The 22,528-nt window shown below is 54.8% G+C and overlaps 1 protein-coding gene and 1 long non-coding RNA gene across 4 annotated transcripts in view; one reads left to right on the top strand and one right to left on the bottom strand.

The window, feature by feature from the left end:
- Nucleotides 1-51: 51 nt before the first annotated feature.
- Nucleotides 52-16,108, bottom strand: LOC132657335 (uncharacterized). Of its 2 annotated transcripts, XR_009595328.1 has the most exons (3): nt 16,024-16,108; nt 7,854-7,891; nt 52-1,736 (listed from the first exon to the last, which is right to left on the bottom strand). It is a non-coding gene; the product is annotated as an uncharacterized LOC132657335 (long non-coding RNA). The 2 variants fall into 2 exon arrangements; XR_009595329.1 differs by lacking the exon at nt 7,854-7,891.
- Nucleotides 15,074-22,528, top strand: part of SMTNL2 (smoothelin like 2) — a 21,723-nt gene continuing 14,268 nt past the window's right edge. For both annotated transcript variants that reach the window (XM_027975107.2, XM_027975105.2), the window contains exon 1: nt 15,074-15,546. In XM_027975107.2, coding sequence (XP_027830908.2) covers nt 15,157-15,546 — 390 coding nt within the window. In that variant the 5' untranslated portion in view covers nt 15,074-15,156. The remainder of the gene's footprint in view (nt 15,547-22,528) is intronic.

Raw genomic sequence — 22,528 nt, 5'->3', positions numbered from 1 at the left:
TATGTCTCAGCAACCATGAATAGTGCTGCAATGAACACAGGAGTACAGTTATTTCTTAAAGATAGTGCTTTCATTTCTTTGCATATGAATCTCCCAGAAGTGAGATTGCTGGGTCATAGCATAGTTCTATTTTTAATTTTTTAAAGGAACCTCCGTACTGTTTTCCATAGTGACTGTTCCAGTTTACATTCCCACCAACAGAGTGCTAGAATTCACTTTTTTCAGCATCCTCATCAGCACTGGTTGTCTCAAGTCGCTTTGATAACAGACATCGTAACAGGTGTGAGATGGTAACTTACTGTGGTTTTGACCTGCATTTCTCTAATAATTAGTGATCTCAAGCATCTTATCATGTTGGCCATTTGTATGTCTTCCTTGGAAAAAATTCTATTCAGGTCCTTTGCCCATTTTACAGTTGGGTTATTTGGGTTTTTTGCTACTGAGTTGCATACATCCCTTATCTTTTTTTGGATATTAACTCCTTATCAGATACATGGTTTGCAAATATTTTCTGCTATTCTATGGGTCGCGTTTCATTTTGTTGCAATACACGCGTGACCCATCTGAAGACTCTACCCAATGCTTGGTGTATTAGGAGTTCTCTCCATTTTGACAGGTGGAAACAGGGGCTATTCCTACTCCTGCGTGAGCCTCAGAAACATTTGGCTCCTGTGTGGTGGTCCTTTCCCTCGCCTTGAGTAGCTTCCTGTTACACATGAGCACATCAGTTCTTAATGAAGTCCTCTGGGATCCCAGTCCCCTGGCCTTACAGAAGGCAAGTGTGGAGCATTGGGGGAAATGGCAGGGATGCGAGGGGAAATGCGGGTGGAGCAGAGACTAGGAAACCCTGTGGAAGATTGGAGGGACTGGGAGGATCGGTTCAGTTCAGTCACTCAGTCGTGTCCAACTCTCTGTGACCCCATGGACTGCAGCACACCAGGCCTCCCTGTCCATCACCAACTCCCAGAGCTTATTCAAACTCTTGTCCATTGAGTTGGTGATGCCATCCAACCATCTTATCCTCTGTTGTCCCCTTCTCCTCCCACCTTCAATCTTTCCCAGCACCAGGGTCTTTTCAAATGAGTCAGTTCTTCAAATCAGGTGGCCAAAGTATTGGAGTTTCTGCTTCAGCATCAGTCCTTCCAATGACTATTCAGGACTCATTTCCTTTAGGATTGACTGGTTGGATCTCCTTGCAGTCCAAGGGACTCTCAAGAGTCTTCTCTAACACCACAGTTCAAAAGCATCAGTTCTTCAGTGCTCAGCTTTCTTTTTGGTCCAACTCTCACATCCAAACATGACTACTGGAAAAACCATAGCTTTGACTAGATGGACATTTGTTGGCAAAGTAATGTCTCTGCTTTTGAATATGCTGTCTAGGTTGATCATAGTTTTTCCTCCATGAAGCAAGTGTCTTTTAATTTCATGGCTGCAGTCACCATCTGCAGTGATTTTGGAGCCCCCAAAAATAAAGTCTGTCACTGTTTCCACTGTTTACCCATCTATTTCCCATGAAGTGATGGGACCAGATGCCATGATCTTCGTTTTCTGAATGTTGAGTTTTAAGCCAACTTTTTCACTCTCCTCTTTCACTTTCATCAAGAGGCTTTTTAGTTTCTCTTCACTTTCTGCCATAAGGGTGGTGTCATCTGCATATCTGAGGTTATTGATATTTCTCCTGGCAATCTTGACCCCAGTTTATGCTTCATCCAGCCCAGCATTTCATATGACGTACTCTGCAAATAAGTTAAATAAGCAAGGTGAGTGACAATATACAGCCTTTATGTACTCCTTTCCCGATTTGCAACCAGTCTGTTGTTCCACAGTTCCAACTGTTGCTTCTTGACCTGCACACAGGTTTCTCAGGAGGCAGTAAACAGAGAGGATGGGTGGGGCTGAGAAGGCCTGGAGGTCTGAGAAGAGATGGATATGCTGGGAGGAGTTCGCAGGAGGTGAGAGATAGGAGACATGGGAAAGGGGCGTGGCCAGGGCTGGTCATCTGCACAAATCACAGCCCTACCAAAACCAGATCCCGCTGGACTCCCTCCATAACCACCTGCTGCAGCAGGCCCCAAGCTCTGGCTGGGTCCATGCCATGACAGCTGCTGGGACCCACCCCTGGCTGGACTGGGAGCTCCCTGACTGCCAGGGTGGGCCCTGCCCTCACCCTGTGGTCAGCAGGCTCTCATCCTGCTTGTGATGGGAAATGAAAGGTAACCTGGGGGATCTTGCATTTCCTCCTCTCTGGGTCCAGGGGTCGCTGAAGGTGGCATGAAAAGTTGTGGGTGGTTTACTAATATCTGGTCAACTGAGTCTCCATGAAAAGGCCTCTGTGTGTGTGTTTGTGTGTGACTGTGCACACTCAGTTGTGTCTGATTCTTTGCAATCCCATGGATTGCAGTGTGCCAGGTTCCTCAGTCCATGGGATTTCCCAGGACAAGAATACTGGAGTGGGTTGCCATTTCCTCCTCCAAGGTGGGGATATTCCTGACCCAGGGATCGAACCAGCACCTCCTGCATCTCCTACATTGCAGGCTGATTGTTTACCACTGCACCACCTAGGAAGCCCCAAGGGCCCCTCTCAGTTCAGTTCAGTCACTCAGTCATGTCCAACTCTTTGCCACCCCATGGACTGCAGCAGGCCAGGCCTCCCTGCCCATCACCAACTCCCGGAGTTTGAGTCACTGATGCCATCCAGCCATCTCATCCTCTGTTGTCCCCTACTCCTCCTGCCTTCAATATTTCCCAGCACCAGGGTCTTTTCAAATGAGTCAGTTCTTCAAATCAGGTGGCCAGAGTATTGGAGTTTCTGCTTCAGCATCAGTCCTTGCAATATTCATTCATCCATGCAGGACTGATTTCCTTTAGGGTGAACTGGTTGGATCTCCTTGCAGTCCAATGGACTCTCAAGAGTCTTCTCCAACACCACAGTTCAAAAGCATCAGTGCTTCGGTGCTCAGCCTCTTTACAGTCCAACTCTCACATCCAAACATGACTACTGGAAAAACCATAGCTTTGACTAGATGGAACTTTGTTGGCAAAGTAATGTCTCTGCTTTTTGATATGCTGTCTACCTAGACAGCATACTTCCAAGGACTAAGTGTCTTTTAATTTCATGGCTGCAGTCACCATCTGCAGTGATTTTGGAGCCCCCCAAAATAAAGTCTGTCACTGTTTCCCCATCTGTTTGCCATGAAGTGATGGGACCAGATGCCATGATCTTAGTTTTCTGAATGTTTAGTTTTAAGTCAACTTTTTCACTCTCCTCTTTCACTTTCATCAAGAGGCTCTTTAGGTCTTTGCTTCACTCTCCTCTTTCACTTTCATCAGGAGGCTCTTCTTCTTTGCTTTCTGCCATAAAGGTGGTGTCACTGTGTATCTGAGGTTACTGACATTTCTCCTGGCAATCTTGATTCCAGCTTGTGCTTCATCTAGCCCATCGTTTCTCATGATGTACTCTGCAAATAAGTTAAATAAGCAGGGGGCTTGAGGGCCCCTCTAGGAAGTGGGAAATAATGGGAAATAAATAAAGATGCACCTAGCCCCACACAAGGAACTAGACAATGAGTCTCCAACCAGACTGGACCAAAGCAGGAGACCCAGAGGGACTCGGGAAATGGGAGGAAGTTGGTGGGGCTCTGGGCCCGGGCTAAAACAACTGAGAGTCTGGGAGGTGAGGCAGGGACTAGGCGAGCTATGAAGCAGAACTGGGGATGGTTTGGGGATTTGAGTTGCCAGAGAGAGACAGGAAGTGGAAGAAACCAGGGGGATGGGAGGGGCTGAGATTCCAAACGGGGGGTGGGGGAATGTAGGAGGAAAGAGGTGAATCAGGAGGGCCCTGGAGAGGCCAGGAAAGCTGGAGGGGGGCGGGAGTCATTGGATGGATGTTAGGACCTGAGAGAACCAGCAAGGACATTCGGGGACACAGAGGGGCTGGAGGATTGGCAAGAAAAGGGAGGCGACATGAAAACGTGGCGTAAGGCGTGTGAGGGATGGCCGCGGAGGGCTGGGGAGAAAGTGGGAGCCATGGAGCAACACGGGCAGGGCTGAGAGAAGCTCCCTCACTCTGAGTTTAAAACCGCCGGCCGTGATTAATAGATTTCTTAACTTCTCCTTGTAGTTCTTCCAGTTTTGGCGTTCCCCGCTTCAGGGTTGAATTAGGTACGCACCTAACTGCAATCCCCACCTCCACGCTGGCCCTGTTAAAATCCACCTTCCACATGGCAGTAAAGTAAACCCGGTCCTCCCGCTGCTTGAAACCTCCCAGAGCTCTCACACCTGCACCTCTGCACCCGGAGCCACGCTTCACCTGGCCCCGCCCCCTCACCGCCCACTTGGTCTGACTGCTCAAGCCTGCGCCCATCTCTGCGCTGTTCTCCAGCCTCACTGGCCTCTCAGCTCTTCAACACTCCAGATTGGATCCAGGCTCACGCTGTTTTGCTCGTGCTGCTCCTGCCTGGAATGTTCTTTCCCACACAGCTCTTAGCTACCGTCTTACTTTATAGGTCTCAACACGAATTTCACCTTTGGACAGGCCTTCTGGACCTTGCTGCATAAAGTAACCCCACCACACCACAGTCACTGTGAACCGGAAGGCCTGAGTGTATCTCCTGAGGCCACCACTGCCCCACCAGCTTTCCTGTTTCTTTTGTTCTTGCTTGGGAAGGATGTTTTTTTCCCCCATCCTTCCTATGTCAGCAATTCCATGCCGTAGTTGCTTCTTCGGGCTCAGGCTCAGTCACTCAGTCATGTCTGTCCCCTTTGCAACCCTTTGGACTGTAGCCTGCCAGGCTCTTCTGTCCATAGGATTTTTCATGCAAGCATCTTAGAGTGGGTTGCCATATCCTCCTCCAGGGGATCTTCCTGACCCAGGGGTTGAACCCACCTCCTGTACTTCCTGCATTGTAGGTGGATTCTTTACTCTCAGCGACTTTGGGGAAGCCCCAGTTGTTTCTTAGGTGTGTTCATGGAAGACGATTGGATTTTGTTAATAGAATAAGATTGGATTTTATCCATTCTGAAAGGCTTGGTTTTCTTAACAGGTAATTTAAAGCCATTTAAATGTACTGTGATGGATATATCTGGACTTATTTTTATATCTTATTTTGTATTTTCTACTTATCATGCTCTTTTCCTTATTTTAGTTTTTATTTCCATTTGCTATACATGCACGTAAAGAATGAGATAGTTCCCTTCGAGTCTTGTTTAGAAAAAGATCTGTATGTTGTTCCTTTTTCTGTCTCCTCTTCTCCGTGGACAATCACTTTCTTACTTACTCCGAAGCTGATTTTTAAAATATTTACTCCCATGTTTCTAACTGACATGTTCTTGTTACTACTGATTATCAAACTATCTTGCAGCTCAGCCCTGCTCTTCTTATTTTGCTCTGCCATATGACGGAATATCATTCAGCCATAAAAAGGAGTGAAGGGCCACAGTGCATGTTGCGTGGAGGAACCTTGGAAACATGCCAATGGAAGAAACCAGTCACATAAGAGCACGTGTTGTATCATTCTATGTACGGGACAGAAAAACGTAAATGAACTTTTTGGCCAACTGAATATATTAATGGTGAAGGACAGGGAAGCCTGGCATGCTTCAGTCCATGGGGTCGCAAAGAGTTGGACATGACTGAGCAATTGAAAAACAACAAATATATTAAATGTACAGAATGGAAAAATTCATACAGACAGAAAGTAGATTAGTGATAAAATTGGGGAATGGCTGCTAATGGGTATAGGATTTCTGCTTGAAGTGATGAAAATGTTCTGGAATTAGATAGTGGTGGTGGTTGCACACCATTGTGTTGTATTAAAACCACTGATTTTACATCTGCAGAATGTATTTAATGAATATAAACTTTTTCTCAATTAAAAAAAAACCGTCTACATCTCTATGATCCTTCTGAAGAAGACAAGAAACTTAGTGTCGTAGCTGCTGCTGCTGCTGCTGCTAAGTCGCTTCAGTCATGTCCGACTCTGTGCGACCCCATAGACATAGAATCCTCTTAAAAGCAAAGCTTGATATAAGGACTCTTGTTTTAGAAGGTCAGTCTGGGAAATCCTGGCAGGAAGCTGGAGAGAGACACCAGGGAGAGTGAGGGATGAAGACCAAACCACGATGGGTGTGATGCTGAGGTCTCTGCTGTGGGCAGTTCGGGCTCAGTTCCAGGGGAACCTTCTGAGGTTATCTGGAGATTCTCAAAAACCCAAGGCCATATGCTAGTGGCCTCAGCTTGGTCTGGGTCTGGCTGGGCTCCACACCAGGGTTTTCTCAGAAGTGTCCACTTGTGGGCCCTCAACCTCATGAGGATGACACATTTCTAGGACAATCCCTTTGAGCCTAGTGGCTCTGCTGCAGGCCGAACCATAGGCATGCCACTTCAGTTTTTGCCGCCACCTTGAAGGATGGACAGAGCTGCTCTGCTTTACCATCACAACTGGCAACCCAGTTCCTGACACCAGCCAGGCTGAGATCCCAGCCTGGCTTAGCATTTACACCATGGCCCACACCGTCCACCTTCAGCCCTGTTCTCTTCCCAGCCCCTGGGAACAGCCTCGACCCCTTCTTTCCCTGCAGGCTCCTGTCTTCTTTCGTTTATGGAGTAGTTTCCCTTTCTTGTCTACAAACACGTCCTCATGTCTACGTGTGTGGAGAAGAGGGAGATGGTTTTAACTGTCTTTAACCAGAAGCGAAGTGACTTCTCCACGTGTGATCCTGTTAATGACATGTGGTTCCACAAGCAGATCTGGAGAAATGCACACGCCCAGAGCTGTATGTTCTTCCTAGACTTGAATTACAACTACTCACATCAGGCTTGTTTGGACCTGCTGGTGACCAAGGTCTGGCTCAACCCAGGGCAACAGGATAAAGGTGAAAGCAACTTGTAATTTTTATTGAGAGTCAAGTGTGAAGCATGCAATCATGCATATTTGTTAATTTTATTTAACTAATAAATAGATAAATAGAGTGCTTACTATGAGCCAGACATAAGGTCTTTGTTTTTAAGGACCTTGCAAACATGAATAAATTTAATGTGTATTAACAATTCCGCCTGGAGTGGGAAATGGCAACTCACTCCAGTATTCTTGCCTGGAAAAGCCCATAGACAGAGAAGCTTGATGGACTACAGTCCACAGGGTCACAAAGAGTTGGACAGGACTGAGTGACTGAGCATAATAATTCTAGGGGGGCCGCCCTGGTGGCTTAGCGGTAACGGATCTGCCTGGAGTGCAGGAGATGCAGGTTTGACCCTGGGTCAGATTTTCCATGGGAAATCCTTTAGAGGAGCCTGGCGGGCTACAGTCCACAGGGTCACAATGAGCCGGACATGACCCAGGCAACTTCACACACATGCACAACAATTCTAGGACACAGATACCATAATATTATTATTAAAATCCTCATTTACAGATAAGGAAACTGAGGTCCAAAGATGAGTGAGCCATGACATTACTGAGACACAGAGTCCTAAGCTCTGAGCCACTCCCCTATGCTCTGTGTGTGTGTATGTGTGTGTGTGAGACCTGTGACTCCAGTTTGCACATGGGAGTGGGGGCCATGAAGTCAACCTCTGGCTGTGGTGTGACTTTCCACAGCTAGGAGTGGAATGAGGAAGAAGGCCAGAGGAGAGGCAGACTCAGGGATCTGGCCCACTGACATGGGCCTCCTGCCGCAGACCAGCTCTGCCCACTTCCTGTCTGTCTGCTCACGTGGCAGTGGGGCTGAGTTCGGTCTGGCTCAGACGCAGCAGCCGAGGGTACCAGTGAGGGCTGGCTGCAGCAGGGGCACTGGGTTCGGTCCTCTCTCATCCTCTCCCAGCCCAGACCCAGCGGCAGGAAAAACCTACTTACTGCAGACTGAAGGGCTCACACACCACTCCATAGTCATTCTTCATGTCCAGGGAGACAGAGGTGGAAAAAGAGACAGGAATTAGGACTGAAGGAAGAACAAAATATACAGAGAGGGACTTCCCTGGTGGTCCAGTGGCTAAGACTGTGCTCCCAATGCAGAGGGCCCGGGTTTGAACCCTGGTCAGGGAACTAGATCCCATATGCTACAACTGAGACCCAGCACAGCCAAATAAATAAATATTTTTTAAAAATACAGAGAATTATGATGAGTCTAGACAGAAAGGTACAGAAACAGACACAGATGCTGGGACACAGACCATACACCTGGAGCACGTCTGAGATGGAAGTTGCTGGAGGATGGGATGGGGGTGAGACAGAACTGATAGGAGGACAGTGCAGGGAGCCACTAAGGCCCTGAGGGGCTTGGTGTCCTTGGAGAGTGGACAAGGGCCTAAGCCAGGGGTTCCCATCCTACTGATGTGGCCCTTCTTCTGAGGGCGGGGCTGCAGCTGGAGTCGATGTGTGAAAGTGTGTCCAGCCCCCTTCCTGGGCTGTTGGCCTGGTGACCCCGGAGCTGGGGACAGGTGCCCTACCTCCCTGTGCCCTCCTCCTGAATAGCACCAGCCAGTCCCCTCCACGCTGGGCCAGCGTCAGGTTCCAGGCTGTTCCCTGGGGGAACTTTGATCTGGAAAGAATGAGAGTGACCGAGCTGACTGCGGCCCAGGGCAGCACAGCATCCCTAAAACCTGGCCTGGGCTGCCCCTGCCACCTTCCTGCCCACTGGCACACCGGGCAGTCCCTCCAGGGCTCAGGAGACACAGACGGGGTCTTTCCTGCTTTCCTTCCCCGCTGGTTCTCTCCATCTCCATTTGCTGTTCAATCACCAGTTCTGCCCTCATTCATCCAGGGCCTGGGGCTGGGCGATGGATGAAGTTGAGGTCTGCGCAGCTCTGGACTCTGCCCTCTCGGGAGCTCCAAACTGAGATCACTGAGATCACTGCTCCAGAGAAGCACAAATCCCGCACTGGAGCAGGGAACCAGGACAGGAGCGGACCTTGCAGTGGACACAGTGGGGCAGAGAGTGGAAGCCAGGCAGGCTGACAGGTTTCACCAAGGATGACTTCTCAGAGAGGTGGCATTTAAACCGGGCTCTGGACTTCCTTGGTGAGCCAGTGGTTAAGACTCCACACTTCCCATGTAGGGGGCATAGGTTTGATCCCTGGTCAGGGAACTAAGATTCCACATGCCAGGCTGCATGGCCGAAAAAAATAAAACAACTGCCTCAAAAAACTGGGCTCTGAAGATCTGAAAAAGGAGCAGGAGTTTGTCAGACAGGATGGCACGTGGAAAGGATGCTTTGGGCAGGGCGACCAGAGCAGCCACAATGGCAGAATGTGAGAGTTTGTGCCTTGTGCTGGACGGGCCTTGAATGGCAGCCTCAGCTATTCGCCTGCTGCTGGAGCAGAAAGGAGACTCTGGGGGCTTGCAAGGGAGGTGGCCGCCTGGTGGGTCCGGATGCTGGCCTCGGCTCTCCAGGCCTTCCCAAGGATGGTCTCATGCCCTCGGAGACTTCCCATGCCTACCCCAGCCCCAAGGAGCCTCAGGAATGCTTCTGGGGGAGCCTGGCTTGTCTACAGACTGCAAGAGGCTCCAGAGAGCCCCTTGCCCAGACCCTAGCCCAGGCCCTTGCCTCAACCTGGCCTCCCCACCCCCACTGCTCGCTCTGAGTGACACGGCCTTTTGCTGGGCTGAAAGCGGACACTGCCCAGCCTCTGGGGCCCCTGGGGAAGGCCCGTGAGCTCTCTAGCCCTGCAGCTCTGGCTCCTCAAGTCCTGGAGGCCATTGAGCCAGGCCCTATAAATAGCCCGGGAAGGGGGAGGAGAGGCCGGCCAGGCAGGGTTAGAGGGGACAGGCTCTGGGTAGGATGTTGTGGAGAGTTGGGGAGAAGGAGAAGAAGTCCAGAGTTCGAGGCCAGTTCTGTCCCTGACCAGGACTGCTCACTCCTCCAGATCTCGGGGTTTCCCTGGGCAGCGGGTGGCCAGGCTGATGGAGCAGACAGACAGGAACTGCTGTTCTAAAGGGACAGGAGACTCCTCCTCCTTACTGGGTGGTTTTCAGAGGCAAAAGTGTCAGGATATTAACTGTGAGGGTCGCAGGCTGGGCCAGTCCTGCCACAGACACCACCTCCCCGGTCCCCAGGGGCCCGGAACAAGCTCTGGTGGGGTGCTGACTCTTCCAGCACCTCAGTTTCCCCTCTTGGCAAGGCAGCTCCCAGAGTGGTGGGGGTGGGGAAGGCACTGGGTCAGCCGGAGACCTCTCCAGCCATGGGGCCAGAGCTTAGGGGATGGGACCTGCCGGGGAGGCTCCTGGAAATGGAAAATGTGAGCCCCACGGCCTTATCTGGGCTGGAAGCAGCTGTCTCCATTCCACACCCTCCACAGCCCCTGCCTTGGCTGGGAGGAGTAGGCAGCCCCTCCACACGGGGATGATTGCTGTTTGTTCTCTGGGCAGCCAATCTCGCAGCAGAGGCTCGTGGGAAATTCCTCCTCCGCTGGGACCAAAAGGGCCCGGTGCTGGTCCAGGTGGACAGCAAGCTCCACTCTCTTACCCCCTCCCCAGGTCAGGGCCACCCTTAGAATTGTATATGCGAGTCTCTGCAGAGCACTCAGGATCTGTACCTTCTAGAGACACACTTTCAGGTCTGGTGAAAGAGACAACAGAAAATGTGGCACGTGATGTGTGATCAAACTCACACAACGAGACACACACAAATATCTGATATACGTGAGCATGTGTAGGCAACGCACATACACACACAGGCATGCGCACGTCCTCTGTTGACACACGTACTACAGGCATGCACCCTTGTGTGTCTAGAAACACATTCACCATTTATGAGCGAAGGCATAAAAATCCCCCTTCCAACCACAAGGGCTTGAACATGTGCCCATATACGTGCATATGTGTACAGCTGTGTGTGCAAGTACTATAGACTCTGCACCTCCACATCTTCCCTCTATACCAACACACATACACAGGTATATGCAAGCATGATACATGCACAGACATGTCCCCAGATACACCGGAGAAAGAGGAACATCCCAAATACACACATGTGTCCCTGGGATGGAGTTTAAAGGAGGGTTTGGTAGAGGGAGCTGGAGTGACCGAGGGGGCAGGAGTCTCTTCTGTCCTCCCTCCCGGGGGCCTCAGGATTCCAGGTTCCGCCCCGGTGGCTCCGCTTCAGGCAGGCAGAGCCGTGGGGCAGAGCCCAGAGCTCCTGGTGCCCTTCTCTGGGGTCCTAGTTAGAGATGAGGCCTAGGAGCTCCGAGACTGGCCCACTCCAGGCTCCTGTGCAGCTTCCACACGCCCCTGCCTCCCCGCTCGGCACCCCTTTTGGCTCCTAAACCCAGCAACCTGGCAGGAAAAGATAAACGCAAGTTCTGCGTTCACGCCCCTGTGGATCTCATAACAAGGCAATGGTTTCCAGGGCAGAGGCTGGATTTCAAGATTCAAGGGGGAGGAGCCGGGGATGGTATGTTTGCCAGGAGGGTCCAGTCCTAGAGTGTATTTCTCCATCAAGTCCTTATTAGCCTGCTCCCCGTTGGTGTCTGCATCTGGGGACCCTGAGGCGTAGGGTGTGGCTCCCTTTCCACACCTTCCCCAGTTACAAAGCTGGACTGCCGGGCCTGTTAGCCATCCCAGCGACCTGAAGGCTTCATAGAGGGCTTGGCAGGGCCAACTGGGGCCTGCCTGGCAGATAACAGGTCTGGCCTGACCCATGATCTTCTGACCTGAGCATTCCTGGCAGAGGGGCTTGAAGGGCTGAGGTGACCAGTGAGGCCGGCAGCTATCTTTGCCTCAGTGCAAAGGCTGATGTGACCTTGGAGTCAGCCCCCGTGTGGCACCTATGAGCCTCATGGTTCACCACGCCTTCTAACGTATCCTCTCTGACCCCGCTCATGGGGTCCATCCATCCACTCATTCTATTGGTTCCACTCCCTCCCAATGAGCCCCCTTTCCCTGGCATTCACTCCCACATTTTCACGGAGCACTTTCTAAAGCCAGCTGCCTCTTCAGCTGTAGGGATAGATGAACAGCTGAGACAGCTCTCTGCTCTCCAAGGATGGGCTCCAACACATGTACGCAAGTGCGTGAGGGCCCCACGCCCATGCGCGGGGACCCAGGTGCAGAGGGTAAGGGCCAGTCCCAGGCAGGTGGGCCCAGGACTGCAGAGGACTGACCCACCCCTTAAGCGCTGAACCTCAGGAGTCTGGGGACTGGGTGGGAGCTTCAGGACAGGAGCTGGAGGCAGGTGGGTACAAGGAGAGGGACTGGGCTGGAGGTGGAGGAGTGGGAGTCACCAGTGCGGGGGTGGGGGTGGATGACACCATGCAGAAAGGGCCTGTTAATAAAAGGGGGACCTTCCCAGCTCAGAGCCCTGGGGACCACGGTCAAGGGATGAGTGAAAACAGAGCCACTCAGGAAGGTCACTGGGGAGAAGAAGGGGAGTCAAGAGGGCTGGGAGGAGGGATGGTCATCAGGGGCTCCTGCTGGAGGGCCACAGGGATGGTCTGGAGAGCTCAAAGCACAATTCCGGGGGATTGGAGCCTCTGGGTAATCTGGAAGCAGGGGGACCTGCCCAGATTTGGCTGGATTTGACTGTTGCCCCCAAGGGGCCCTGGGACCACAGCCAAGACCCTGGGTTCCAGCCCTGTCTCTGCATATCTTGCTCTGTGACCTGGAGCCTGTCCCTGTCCCTCCCCAGACCTCATTTCCCCCACCTCAGTTGCCTGACTTTGGGGTTTGGGCTTGGCCAGGATTTGATTTCATGAGGTGATTGGCAGGGGTACAGGAAGGCTTGTCCCACATCCTGCCCCCAGCCCAGCACCAGAACAAACCAAGGGGCCAGGAAGCAGGGTCGGAGCCAGGGGAGGGAGAGCTGGGAGGGCAAGTGCCAGAGCCCCTGGGACTCAGTGGGAGGTCGGCCTCGCTAGCCCGCTGACATCAGGGCTGGTGAATGTGCAGGGAGTTCAGCAGGGTCCATCACCCTCACCTCCCCCACAGTCTGGTACTGGGCAGGAGCTGAGCCCCAGGAGGGTGGGAGGAGGGGCCTTGAGGGGGCGGTCAGGAGGAGCCGGTGGGGCCTGGGGTGAGCAGCAGCCTCCCCCAAACTGGCAAGGAGCCAGCTGTTGGATGGCATTGGTCTTCAGTGCCTCCCTCCCCACTCCAGAATCACCCCCTCCTCCCTCCCCCCCCCCCCACGCTCTGCCCCTCTTCCTCCCCTCCTGGTTCATCTCTCCTCTCCTTGGCTCATCTCCAGCTATTGACTCAGTGGTCTGACTGCCGAGGGAGAGGAACCAAGGGGGATGGTCTGATTCTTGTACTGTCTGCCCAGAACCTACCGTGAGCCCCATCTCTGCCCTTGGCAGATAGAGCCCTCCCCAGGCCCCAAGCAGCCCCTCCCAGATGTTGTCATGGTGGATCGGGACAGACCATATAACCCACCTAAGGTGGGAGAGCGAGGCTGGATCCTGGGCAGTGAGTCTCTAGAATCTTATCTATCTCCCATTGGGGTCCCACCCTAGAGACCTGGCCAGCCTTCCTTCTCCTGGATGCTGCGAGAGAAGGCTGGACCCCCACCCACCCCCACCCTCATTTATGTTGTCCATCCAGGCACAGACTCTGCTGTACATCAGCTATAGGACCAGGGACCCAGCTGTCCAGCCCCTCCCAGACTTTCCTGCCTGGTCCTTCCTTGGGTCCTGCAAAGGAAGAGGCTGGGCTTTTCTGGCTGAGACTGGGGTCCCTGCACTCCAGGCTTTGTGCTCAGATCCAGAGGGGCTCCGAGTGCTACTAGAGACAAGCTGTAGCAGTTGCCTCTCTCCTAGTGTCTATCAAAGATTCTACCCGGAGAAGAATGCAGGGAGCAATTTGGCTCACCCTGTCCCACACAGCTACTTGGAACACACACATATACACACCATGCATGCCTTTTGGCACTTGACTTTCTCATGAAATAATTGCTGGAAGGCTCCTTGGATTAGGTAACCCAGTGTTTCTTCCTGTCCCCATGGTGGGGGTTGGGGGGAGTCAGCATTTAGTATCTGTTGGGCTGATCCAGCTCCTTTGGGGCAGAGCAGGCCAATTCAGGAGGTCTGTGGCCGCAAACAACTTTGGAAGTGTGATGGGAACAAGCCTTACAGACCTCTCATTCTTAGGCACCGGGGTTAGGCCGAGGAAGGAGAAGGCTAGTCAGGAAAGATCTTTTTTTTGCACAAAGAAGGATGGGATGTTCCCATTTTTATTTTAACCTAATTTTGCCATATACTTGAGAACATACAGCATCTTTCAGCATCATTCTGAAGCAACAGCTGTTTTTACTCCTTGCTTTCTTGGGATGGTTGGGGGGCTGGGGAATGGAAGGAAGGAATATCTGAGTTCAGGCACGAAAGGAGTGTTGAGAGGATGTCGAGGTGGGAGCCCTGGGCTGTGGCTAGAAGCCAGGGACTGAGGCTCTGATGGAGGGAGGGGGGTTCCTAGTCCTAGGGTCTCTGATCCTAGGATTTGGAGACTCAGCCCTAAGCACACCCTCTTCTCTCTGTCTGACCTCAGCCACTCATGGATCCCCTAGCAGGGGCCTCTCTGTGAACCCCCAGGCCCTGTGACCGTTGGCAGCAGGATGAAAAGACCTTACTATCCAGAGTGGGTTGGGAGGGGAGAAGGCACAATGGTAGAGGCAGGGAGGGACCTCACCACCTGTCTCCTTCTCCCTTAGGTCTTATAACAGGTGCAAGAAATTCCAGACAAAGACTCCAGAGGTGAGTATGTGCTTGTGAGGGCCGTGTGCATGGCATGGAGGGGACAGTGATAGGCCCAGGGTGAGGGTTGGGGGTCTGGAAATTATTGCTGAGGTTTTCAGGTCTCTTTGAGCAGAGCGTGGGCGTGTGTGTGTGTGTGTGTGTGTGTGGCTCGGGGAGTGGGGTCGGGTGGGGATGTCTCCACTCCCAGTAGGACTTGCCCCCAGGACCTCCCTCACCTCGAGGCATCCCGCGGGACACCGGGGCGGGGGCGGTCTCCGGAGCCGCTGACCACGCCCCTGAGGGCCCGCCCTCGCCTGGCGCCCAGTCCCGGGGCTCACTGGGCCCGCCCCGCCTTCCGCCCGCCCCTCCCACCGCCCCTCCCACCGCCCCTCCGGATGAACCCAGCCGAGGGTGGCCAGTTGCGGTCCAGAGCTGCGGAGCTTGACTATTCCCTCCGGGTCAGGCCCGATTTCCCCGACAAACAAGCGCCAGGCCGGGCCATGGAGCCGGCCCCCGACGCCGAGGAGGCGCGCACAGTGCGCGAGGCGCTGGGCCGCTACGAGGCGGCGCTGGAGGGCGCGGTGCGCGCGCTTCACGAGGACATGCAGGGGTTGCAGCGCGGTGTGGAGCAGCGCGTGGCCGAGGCGCTGCGCCTGGCGGGGCCGCTGGCGCGCACCGTGGCCGATTTGCAGCGCGACAACCAGCGGCTGCAGACGCAGCTCGAACGCTTGACGCGCCAGGTGGAGTCGCTGGGCTTGACGACCGGGCTGGCGCCCGCTCCCGACACGCCCAGCCCTCCGCCCGCGCCCGGCGTCCCGAACCGCGCGCCGCGTCTGGGCACCGCGCGGTTCGCCAGCCACGCCACCTTCTCGCTGTCCGGCCGCAGCCAGGTGAGCCTAGGGGAACGCGGGCGCCTGTTCGCGTGCGCCAGGGGAGAGGGGCTCCGCGACCCCTGCCGCCCCTAGGTCCCGAGTGCGTGCGCCTGCCGCTGCGACCCGGTCGTGGGGGTCCGGCTACGGTCGGGGAAACCACAGGCTTAGGCTGCCCGCCGCACCTGTCTCGGACCCCGTCCCTTCTTTGCAGTCAGGTCCTATTTTCCCCGAGCTCTGTCCCGCTGTCTCCACTCTCCTTGGCACTCGGGCGCTATAACACCAACCCTGGCCTGGCCGAAGTATTGGAATGGTCAGCAACACCCCCCACCCCCTACTTCCCCACCTCCGTTGACTCGCCCCTGTGATGCCACTTCACTGAGGCCTGACGGCTCGGGTTATTGATTAACCCAGGTGGAGAACTCCAGCGCGGTGTGAGTGTTGGGGGCAGGACGCAGTCTGTTGGGGCGCAGCCGGGCACAGCCTTTGGGAACTCACCGGAGGCGGGGAATCCTTCCTGTGATGGGAGAGACGAGGTTGGGGTAGAGGCCAGGGGAACCAGTCCTGAGCAGTCTAGATTTCTGGGGTCAGTGACTGGCCAGCGACCTACACTGCCGGGGGGCGGGGTGGAGGCCGGTGTGGACCAGTCACTGCGGGCCTCCTGGAGTGGCTCGTCAGAATGCTCTCCTGTGAGCACAGCGGTCCTCGGGTGGGACTCTCCGCCCTGCCCCCGGCACGTGCTCCAGGACTAGGTTTCCAGGGTCTGGGTAGTCTGCACCTGCCGTCCCCCTCAGTTCAGTCCATCACTCATTCAGATCTCTTGTGCGGGCTGCGCTGCACCTCAAGGGGCTGGAAGCGGAGGGGGGAGGTTATCAGATTAACCTTTGCCCCTAGAGGTTCCAGCCTGGATGGGAGATGGCCCCACATGGAGCAGTCCCAGCAGCGCTGGCGGCCAGAGCCGGCGTTCTCATTTTAGGATTGTCTCATCCTAGCGGGTTTTGTGCTGGGGGCCTAGGACCTGCTGCTGCAGGGAGTGTGTGTGAGGCAGTACCGACCACCTCAGAGAGGCTCAGAGGACTCAGTGGCCAGAGGGGAGCCTGGTGGGGTGTGAGAGGAGAGGGGTGAGTTGAGAAGGCCCCCAGATGATGGGCCAGGGAGTTGGGCTTTGTCTTGGGGGGTGGGGTGAGAGGTTCTTAAACGTGCTGGTGTCAGAGCCCCGGAGTGTCCCAATGTCAAGGAACATGTGTGTGCGTGCGTGCTAAGTCACTTCAGTCGTGTCCAGCTCTTTGCAACCCTGGGGACCGTAGCCTGCCAGGCTCCTCTGTCCATGGGATTCTCCTGGCAAGAATACTGGCGACGGTTGCCATGACCTCCCCCAGGGGATCTTCCTGATCCAGGGATGAAACCTGTGTCTCTTAAGTCTCCTGCATTGGCGGGCAGGCTCTTTCCCCCTAGCGCCACTTGGGAAGCCCGTCTAGAAATATGGATACGCTTAATTCTGTCCTTTGAGCATGACCACTACTTGGCCAAGATATAATATCATCACTGTGAGATCACACGCACCTAATAAACTGTGTCATCGACTGTTTCTGAGCTTTTATTTTAACATACATTTGCTACTTGTCTATTCACAGAAGCAGCTGTCTAAGGTTTAAAAAAATACTCTGAGTCATGTATGCATATGTACATGAATTCACACACATATGTAGAAGTGTCTCCAGTCTTCTTTTTTAAGTGGGAATTGGCCTTCAGTCACATGGGGCTTCCCTGGTGTCCCAAATGGTAAAGAATCTACCTACAATGTGGAGGAGACCTGGGTTCAATCCCTGGGTCAGGAAGATCCCCTGGAGAACAGAATGGTAACCCACTCCAATATTCTTGCCTGGAGAATCCTATAAACAAAGGAGCCTGGCGGGCTGCAGCCCATGGGTGGCAAAGAGAAGCTAACACTTTCACTTTCATGTGGGGTGAGCTGGTCCTCTTGGCTGTTGGGTGGTGGTGAGGGGCACTGGCCAGGGAAGGAATAGGCTCCTCCTTGTATCCAGCAAGCTCCCTCATGGATGGATGGGGGTTGGAGGGCAGTTGCAGGCAGGGTAACTTAAATGCGATGGTCCAAGGAGAGGACAGCCAAGCGTGGGTGGAGGGAGCATCGGGACTGCCTTGCAGTGCTGTCTTGGAGGTGCAGTCATCAGGGTGAGACGGTCTTTGGATGTGAGCAGGGAGGCAGGGAGCACAGCCCTGCCGGGGGACTCCTGGGTCACAGATCTGTGGAGAGGCCAGTTCCCTTTGGGTTGTCCTGAGGGTGAGGGACATCCTGGTGAAGCTGATCCAGAGCAGGTGGAGTCACAGATCTGGTCGAGACCAGAAGTGAGGAAGACAGCAGGGCAGAGCTGGTGGGTGAAGCCCTAGAATGGGTGGGGTCTTCAGGGGAGCAGAGGGAGAAGGTGAGGCTGGAGCCCTCTGCAGAGGTCAAGGAGCTGCCAGGGAGCACGGAGGTTCCAAAAAGCCCATTCTTAGACATGGAGAGAAGGGGGGTGCCTTCTGGAAGAAGGGGTTGGGGTTCATCAGGGATGCCGTAGCCTCTTGGAGCCTCTTGGGTTAGGATGGAGACACAGTTGGGGAGTAGGTTCTGGGCTTCAGAAAAGCCTGGAGTGGGTGGGGCTGTGGGCAGAGTTCAGCACTGTGGGTGGAGGATGGTCAAGGTCTCCCATTGGGTCAGAGGCTCTCTGGGTCCCAGGGCCCTGGGTCCCTGCCCCAAGGCACTGGCCTCCACTTCTCTTGCAGCCCGCCTCTCAGGAGCACCCACCCAGACTCCGAGCCAGTTTCGGGCAGGGAGGGGCGCTGTGTGGAGTCATCCACACGTTGTCACTCTCCAGCTGTGACCAGCAGCTTGTGATCAGGTGCTTGGTCATGAACAGGGAATCGGGTCTCTAGAGCGAAACTGGAAAGAGTCATAGCTGGGTGCCAGGGCTGTCTGGCCTCTCAAACTTGTGTGTGAGTGTGTGTTGCTGGATGGGGAGTCTAGGTGTGAGGATCTATCCACACATGAGAGCCACTGGTGGCAGTGGTCAGGCAGTGTGGAGGCTGGGCTGTCCACTGCCCCTCTGTGATAAGCAATAACATTTAGAGACCCTCAGTTGAGACCCTTTCACTTCCTGCTCTTTCAAAGTGGGAACCGCCAGGGTTGGAGGAGGGTTGAATTCAGCATGTACATATGCTCTGAACTCGATGCAGAGTTGATTTAGTAATCCACTTGTGAGTGCACAAACCTTGACCTTGCTAGGTAGTGAGCAGCCAGGGAGGCTCAGGGAGGAGGGAGAGGGCAGGGCAGTAGAGTGGGAGTAATCAGGGAGGACTCCCTGTAGGAGGCCTGAGACCCTGCAGCAAACAGGAGCTGCTTAGGGCTCATTTGCTGTGAGGCTGTGGGGACATCTCTTAGCTGAACCTCAGGTCCCTTGTATCTCAGGAGGACCGGCCCAGCCCTGTATGGGCCCTGAGCTGAGCCAGCTGAGTAGTTATGACAGTGACATCCGCCCAGTGGGTTCATAAGAGTGTCCACGGAGCCACAGTTGTGATCTGGCCAGTGGAGGGAGCTGGCTGGGGGCAGCCTGAGGCCAGGCCAGGCCCGGCTCAGGAGGCTGCGCCAGAGTTGGTCCCTGGAAATGTCCTCAACTGAGCTGGAGCCACCGGGTCCCCATGTCAGAGGCAGTGGAGCCCCTCCCAAGTGGCTGCCAGGAGCAGAGATCGGACGTGAAAGAAACCAGACTTGCCTTATCTGCCTTCCTTTCCCAGACACACTGTGTGATAAGAGAGTTAAATGCTTGGGGAGAAGTTTGAATTGAGTCTTTAAAACTGGTGGTGTGAGTGAGTGAGGAGGAGGAGGAGGCTGGGGCAGCCTTGTTAGGGGCCCAGGATGGGGGTTGTGCTGGGCGTGCTGACATGTGCCCCGTCCACACGCACAAGCCCGCGTGGAGTCAGGCAGCCCCAAGGATGCCTGAACTATTATTCCTGCCCTCCCAACAGTGTTTAAAAACTTCCCCAGGAAGAGTGTCTCTGACTTACCTCCCCTCCCCCCACCCCCAACCTCCCCGCCTTCTGCCTCTCTCCCGAACATTCCTGGGCCTGGACTCCCTGACCAGGAACCTCCCCCTTCTTCAGACAAAGCCCAGGTCTTGGGGCTGTGACAGTTGGCTCCCCAGGACCCGTTTGGTCCCCAGGGCTCTCCGGTGACTTGACTTCTACTCTGGCCCCAGCATGCAGAGGGCCCCCCTCCCCAGTCCCTTCTCTGTGGCTGAAGCAGGCTGCCCCCACCAAAGGAAGACCACTGCAGGGGTGCGCTGGGGCCTGTGGCTGGGCTTGGGGACTCAGATCCCACTGGGGCAGTTACCCCACCCTTCCCCTCATCAGTGAGACAGCTGGGGCCTGATTGCACAAATTTGTCTCGAGTGGCCCTTCCTGCTCCTGGAAAGCACGAGCGCTTTGTGGACAGAGCCCGGGGTTGGGGTAGGAGACCCCAGCCTTGACTCTGCTGCTGCCTTTAGTCATGGGGTGAGGTTAGGGGTGAGCCCGACCCCCAGGCTTCTGTGACGATGAGTTGGAGGGTGGCCTCTGAGGAGCTCCTTGGTCTGAGGTGTGGGTTGAGCTCTTTCCTTGCATGAGCAGTGGTTTCCGTCTCAGGCATGGGGGAGTGAGGGGCAGGGGGAACCTGGCAGTCTGGCCTCCCAGTGTGAGTCAGTCCAGCCCCTTTCCTCTTGCTTTGCTGGAGACCCCTTAATGGGAATTCGGAACCTGCCTCCTGTCTGATGGTGGTGTCTGGTCTCCTGGGCCATCCTGGGGAGCACGGGGCCTGCATCATGCAGGAGCAGGTGTCTGTGGGGCCCCACAGAGAGACCCACATTCCTGAGAAGATGGTTTCACCATCAGCTGGGCCCTCCAGGCTCCTGCCTAGACCTGCAGAACCTGTGGGACCAGGGTACGGTGTGTGTGGGGGGGTCAGGGAGCCCCCAGAGCTGTGCACCCTGCTGACAGGCGAGGCTAGAGTTCGGGAGGGACTGGCTGTCTCCCCTCCATCTGCTGAGTTGGCTTCAGGTTAGGCTCTAGGGGTGCCCCCCACCCTGAGAGGCCAGGAGAGGCCCCCTTTTCTCCGCTGTGTCTATGAGTGGTTGGGGAACCTCTCTCTCCATCCTTCTGAATCGGAAGTTGGACGGGGCCCCCTCTTTTCCAAACCCTGGCTTGATCCTATGCTCTTCCACCTCCCCAGGGTCCCCACCCCACAGAGGATCCCATCACCCTGCTAGAGTCTTTCTCTCAGCCTCTAAGCATCGTCCCCCTCTTCCGCCTGGGTGAGCCCTTCCAACCCCTTTCCCCGCCCCCACCCCGCCACAGTTGCAGTTCCTGTGTCTCCATCTCAACCCGAGGCTGTCTCCTGCCTTCACCTCCACCTCCGATTCAGCTCCTAAACTGTCACCCAGCACGTCTTTTTGGGTTAACCTCAATGGACCCTTTTAGATGTTGCCTTGACCTTCTTTTCCTTGACCTGAGGCCACCTTGGGAGCCGCTGATGCGCCAGCCTCCTTGTTATACTTCCACCTGCCTTTCGTAGTGTTCCTTCGGTTTTCTCCCTCCTCCCTCTGGCTGCTGCTCCTTATTCTCCTCTGCAGATGCCTCCTCTGCCCCCGAACATGGTGCCCATCCCAGGCCTCTTCAGCCCCGAGCCAGCTCTTCTGCTGGGCTCTGGACATGAGACCCCTGCTTCTCTATTGTTTGTCCATCCTCCCTCTGAAACTTCAGACTCAAATATCCAGCTACTTCCTGACCTCAACTCCCTGATGCCTCAGGGGCTCCTTACACTCACGTCCCAAATTGAAGTCCCTATTTTCCCACCAGTACCCCCTTCTCTTTCCGTAGTCAATTCCCCAGGCCCAAAGCCCAGGCTTGGAAGACGTGTGACTCCCCCCTACCTCCACATCCACTTACTCTCCCCAAACCGCTGAGTCCTTTTTGTCCTCCACTGTTTCTCTGCCCCATCTCTGCTTCCCAGATCCCCACCGGAGACTAGGGAGGTGACTGGCCATCTGGTCACCCATTTCCATGCCACTGTCTCATTGGTCTCTGAAGGATGTTTCTAAAACAGAGCTGACGGCCTTGGGTTCCTTCTTGTCCAAGGAGTCAAGTCCAAGCTCTCCAGGATGGCACCTTGAGCTGCTTAGTGCCTCCCCACCCACCAGATCAGAACACTTTGTGCCTTGAAGTCTATGTGCGTTGGCAGCTATCAGTCGCTCTGCTGGGAATGGCTTCCACTCCTGGTCCACCTGGCTTACTCTCGCCGGGCTCAGCCACCCCTGCTTCCCTGACCCGCTGGGCTGGATGAAGTCTGTCCTAGGCACGCACCTTCAGGCTGGATTGACGTCATCTGCTCACAGTCCTGGCTCCCACACCACGCTGATCCCCTCATGGCAGGGTGGATACCTCTTGTACTCGTTACAGTCATAGCTGAGCCACTGGGGCCCAGGGATGGGCCGTTGTCATCTGGAAACCTGGTAGACAAGGGGGCCAGTCTGGCGGTGTCTTAAGAAGAGTTACGGCCAACCTCTCAAGCCTCTCATCGTGGGCTCTGAGTAGAGCCCCTGATCAGAGTCTGCCTCTGTGTCCCTCTCTTGCCAGGCAGACCCCATCAGGCTCACAGAGACTCTGTACTCTCCAACCTCCCTCCATGTAGGAAGGGCAGGGCCAAGGCTGAAGAGAACATCTGTCCTGACCACGAATCTTAGTTCTTTCTTACTGGGTAACCTTGGACAGTACATGTCCTTTCTTGAGCCCTTGGATCCCATCTGTAAAATGGGTGTGCTAGCATCGACCTGGGACAACAGAAGCAAAGTGATATAAGTGGCATGCACAGGCAAAGGGCCTGATGGCCTGGCAGGCGCCAGAATGATGGAGGTTTGCGTAGCCTACCCCCCCATCTCCAGCAGGGAGACTGACCCAGAGGGGGCACAACCATCTG

Source organism: Ovis aries, chromosome 11 (assembly GCF_016772045.2).
Source record: "Ovis aries strain OAR_USU_Benz2616 breed Rambouillet chromosome 11, ARS-UI_Ramb_v3.0, whole genome shotgun sequence".
NCBI lineage: Eukaryota > Metazoa > Chordata > Mammalia > Artiodactyla > Bovidae > Ovis > Ovis aries.
Note: the sequence above shows the minus strand (reverse complement) of the source record. Positions and strands in the feature narration are given on the sequence as shown.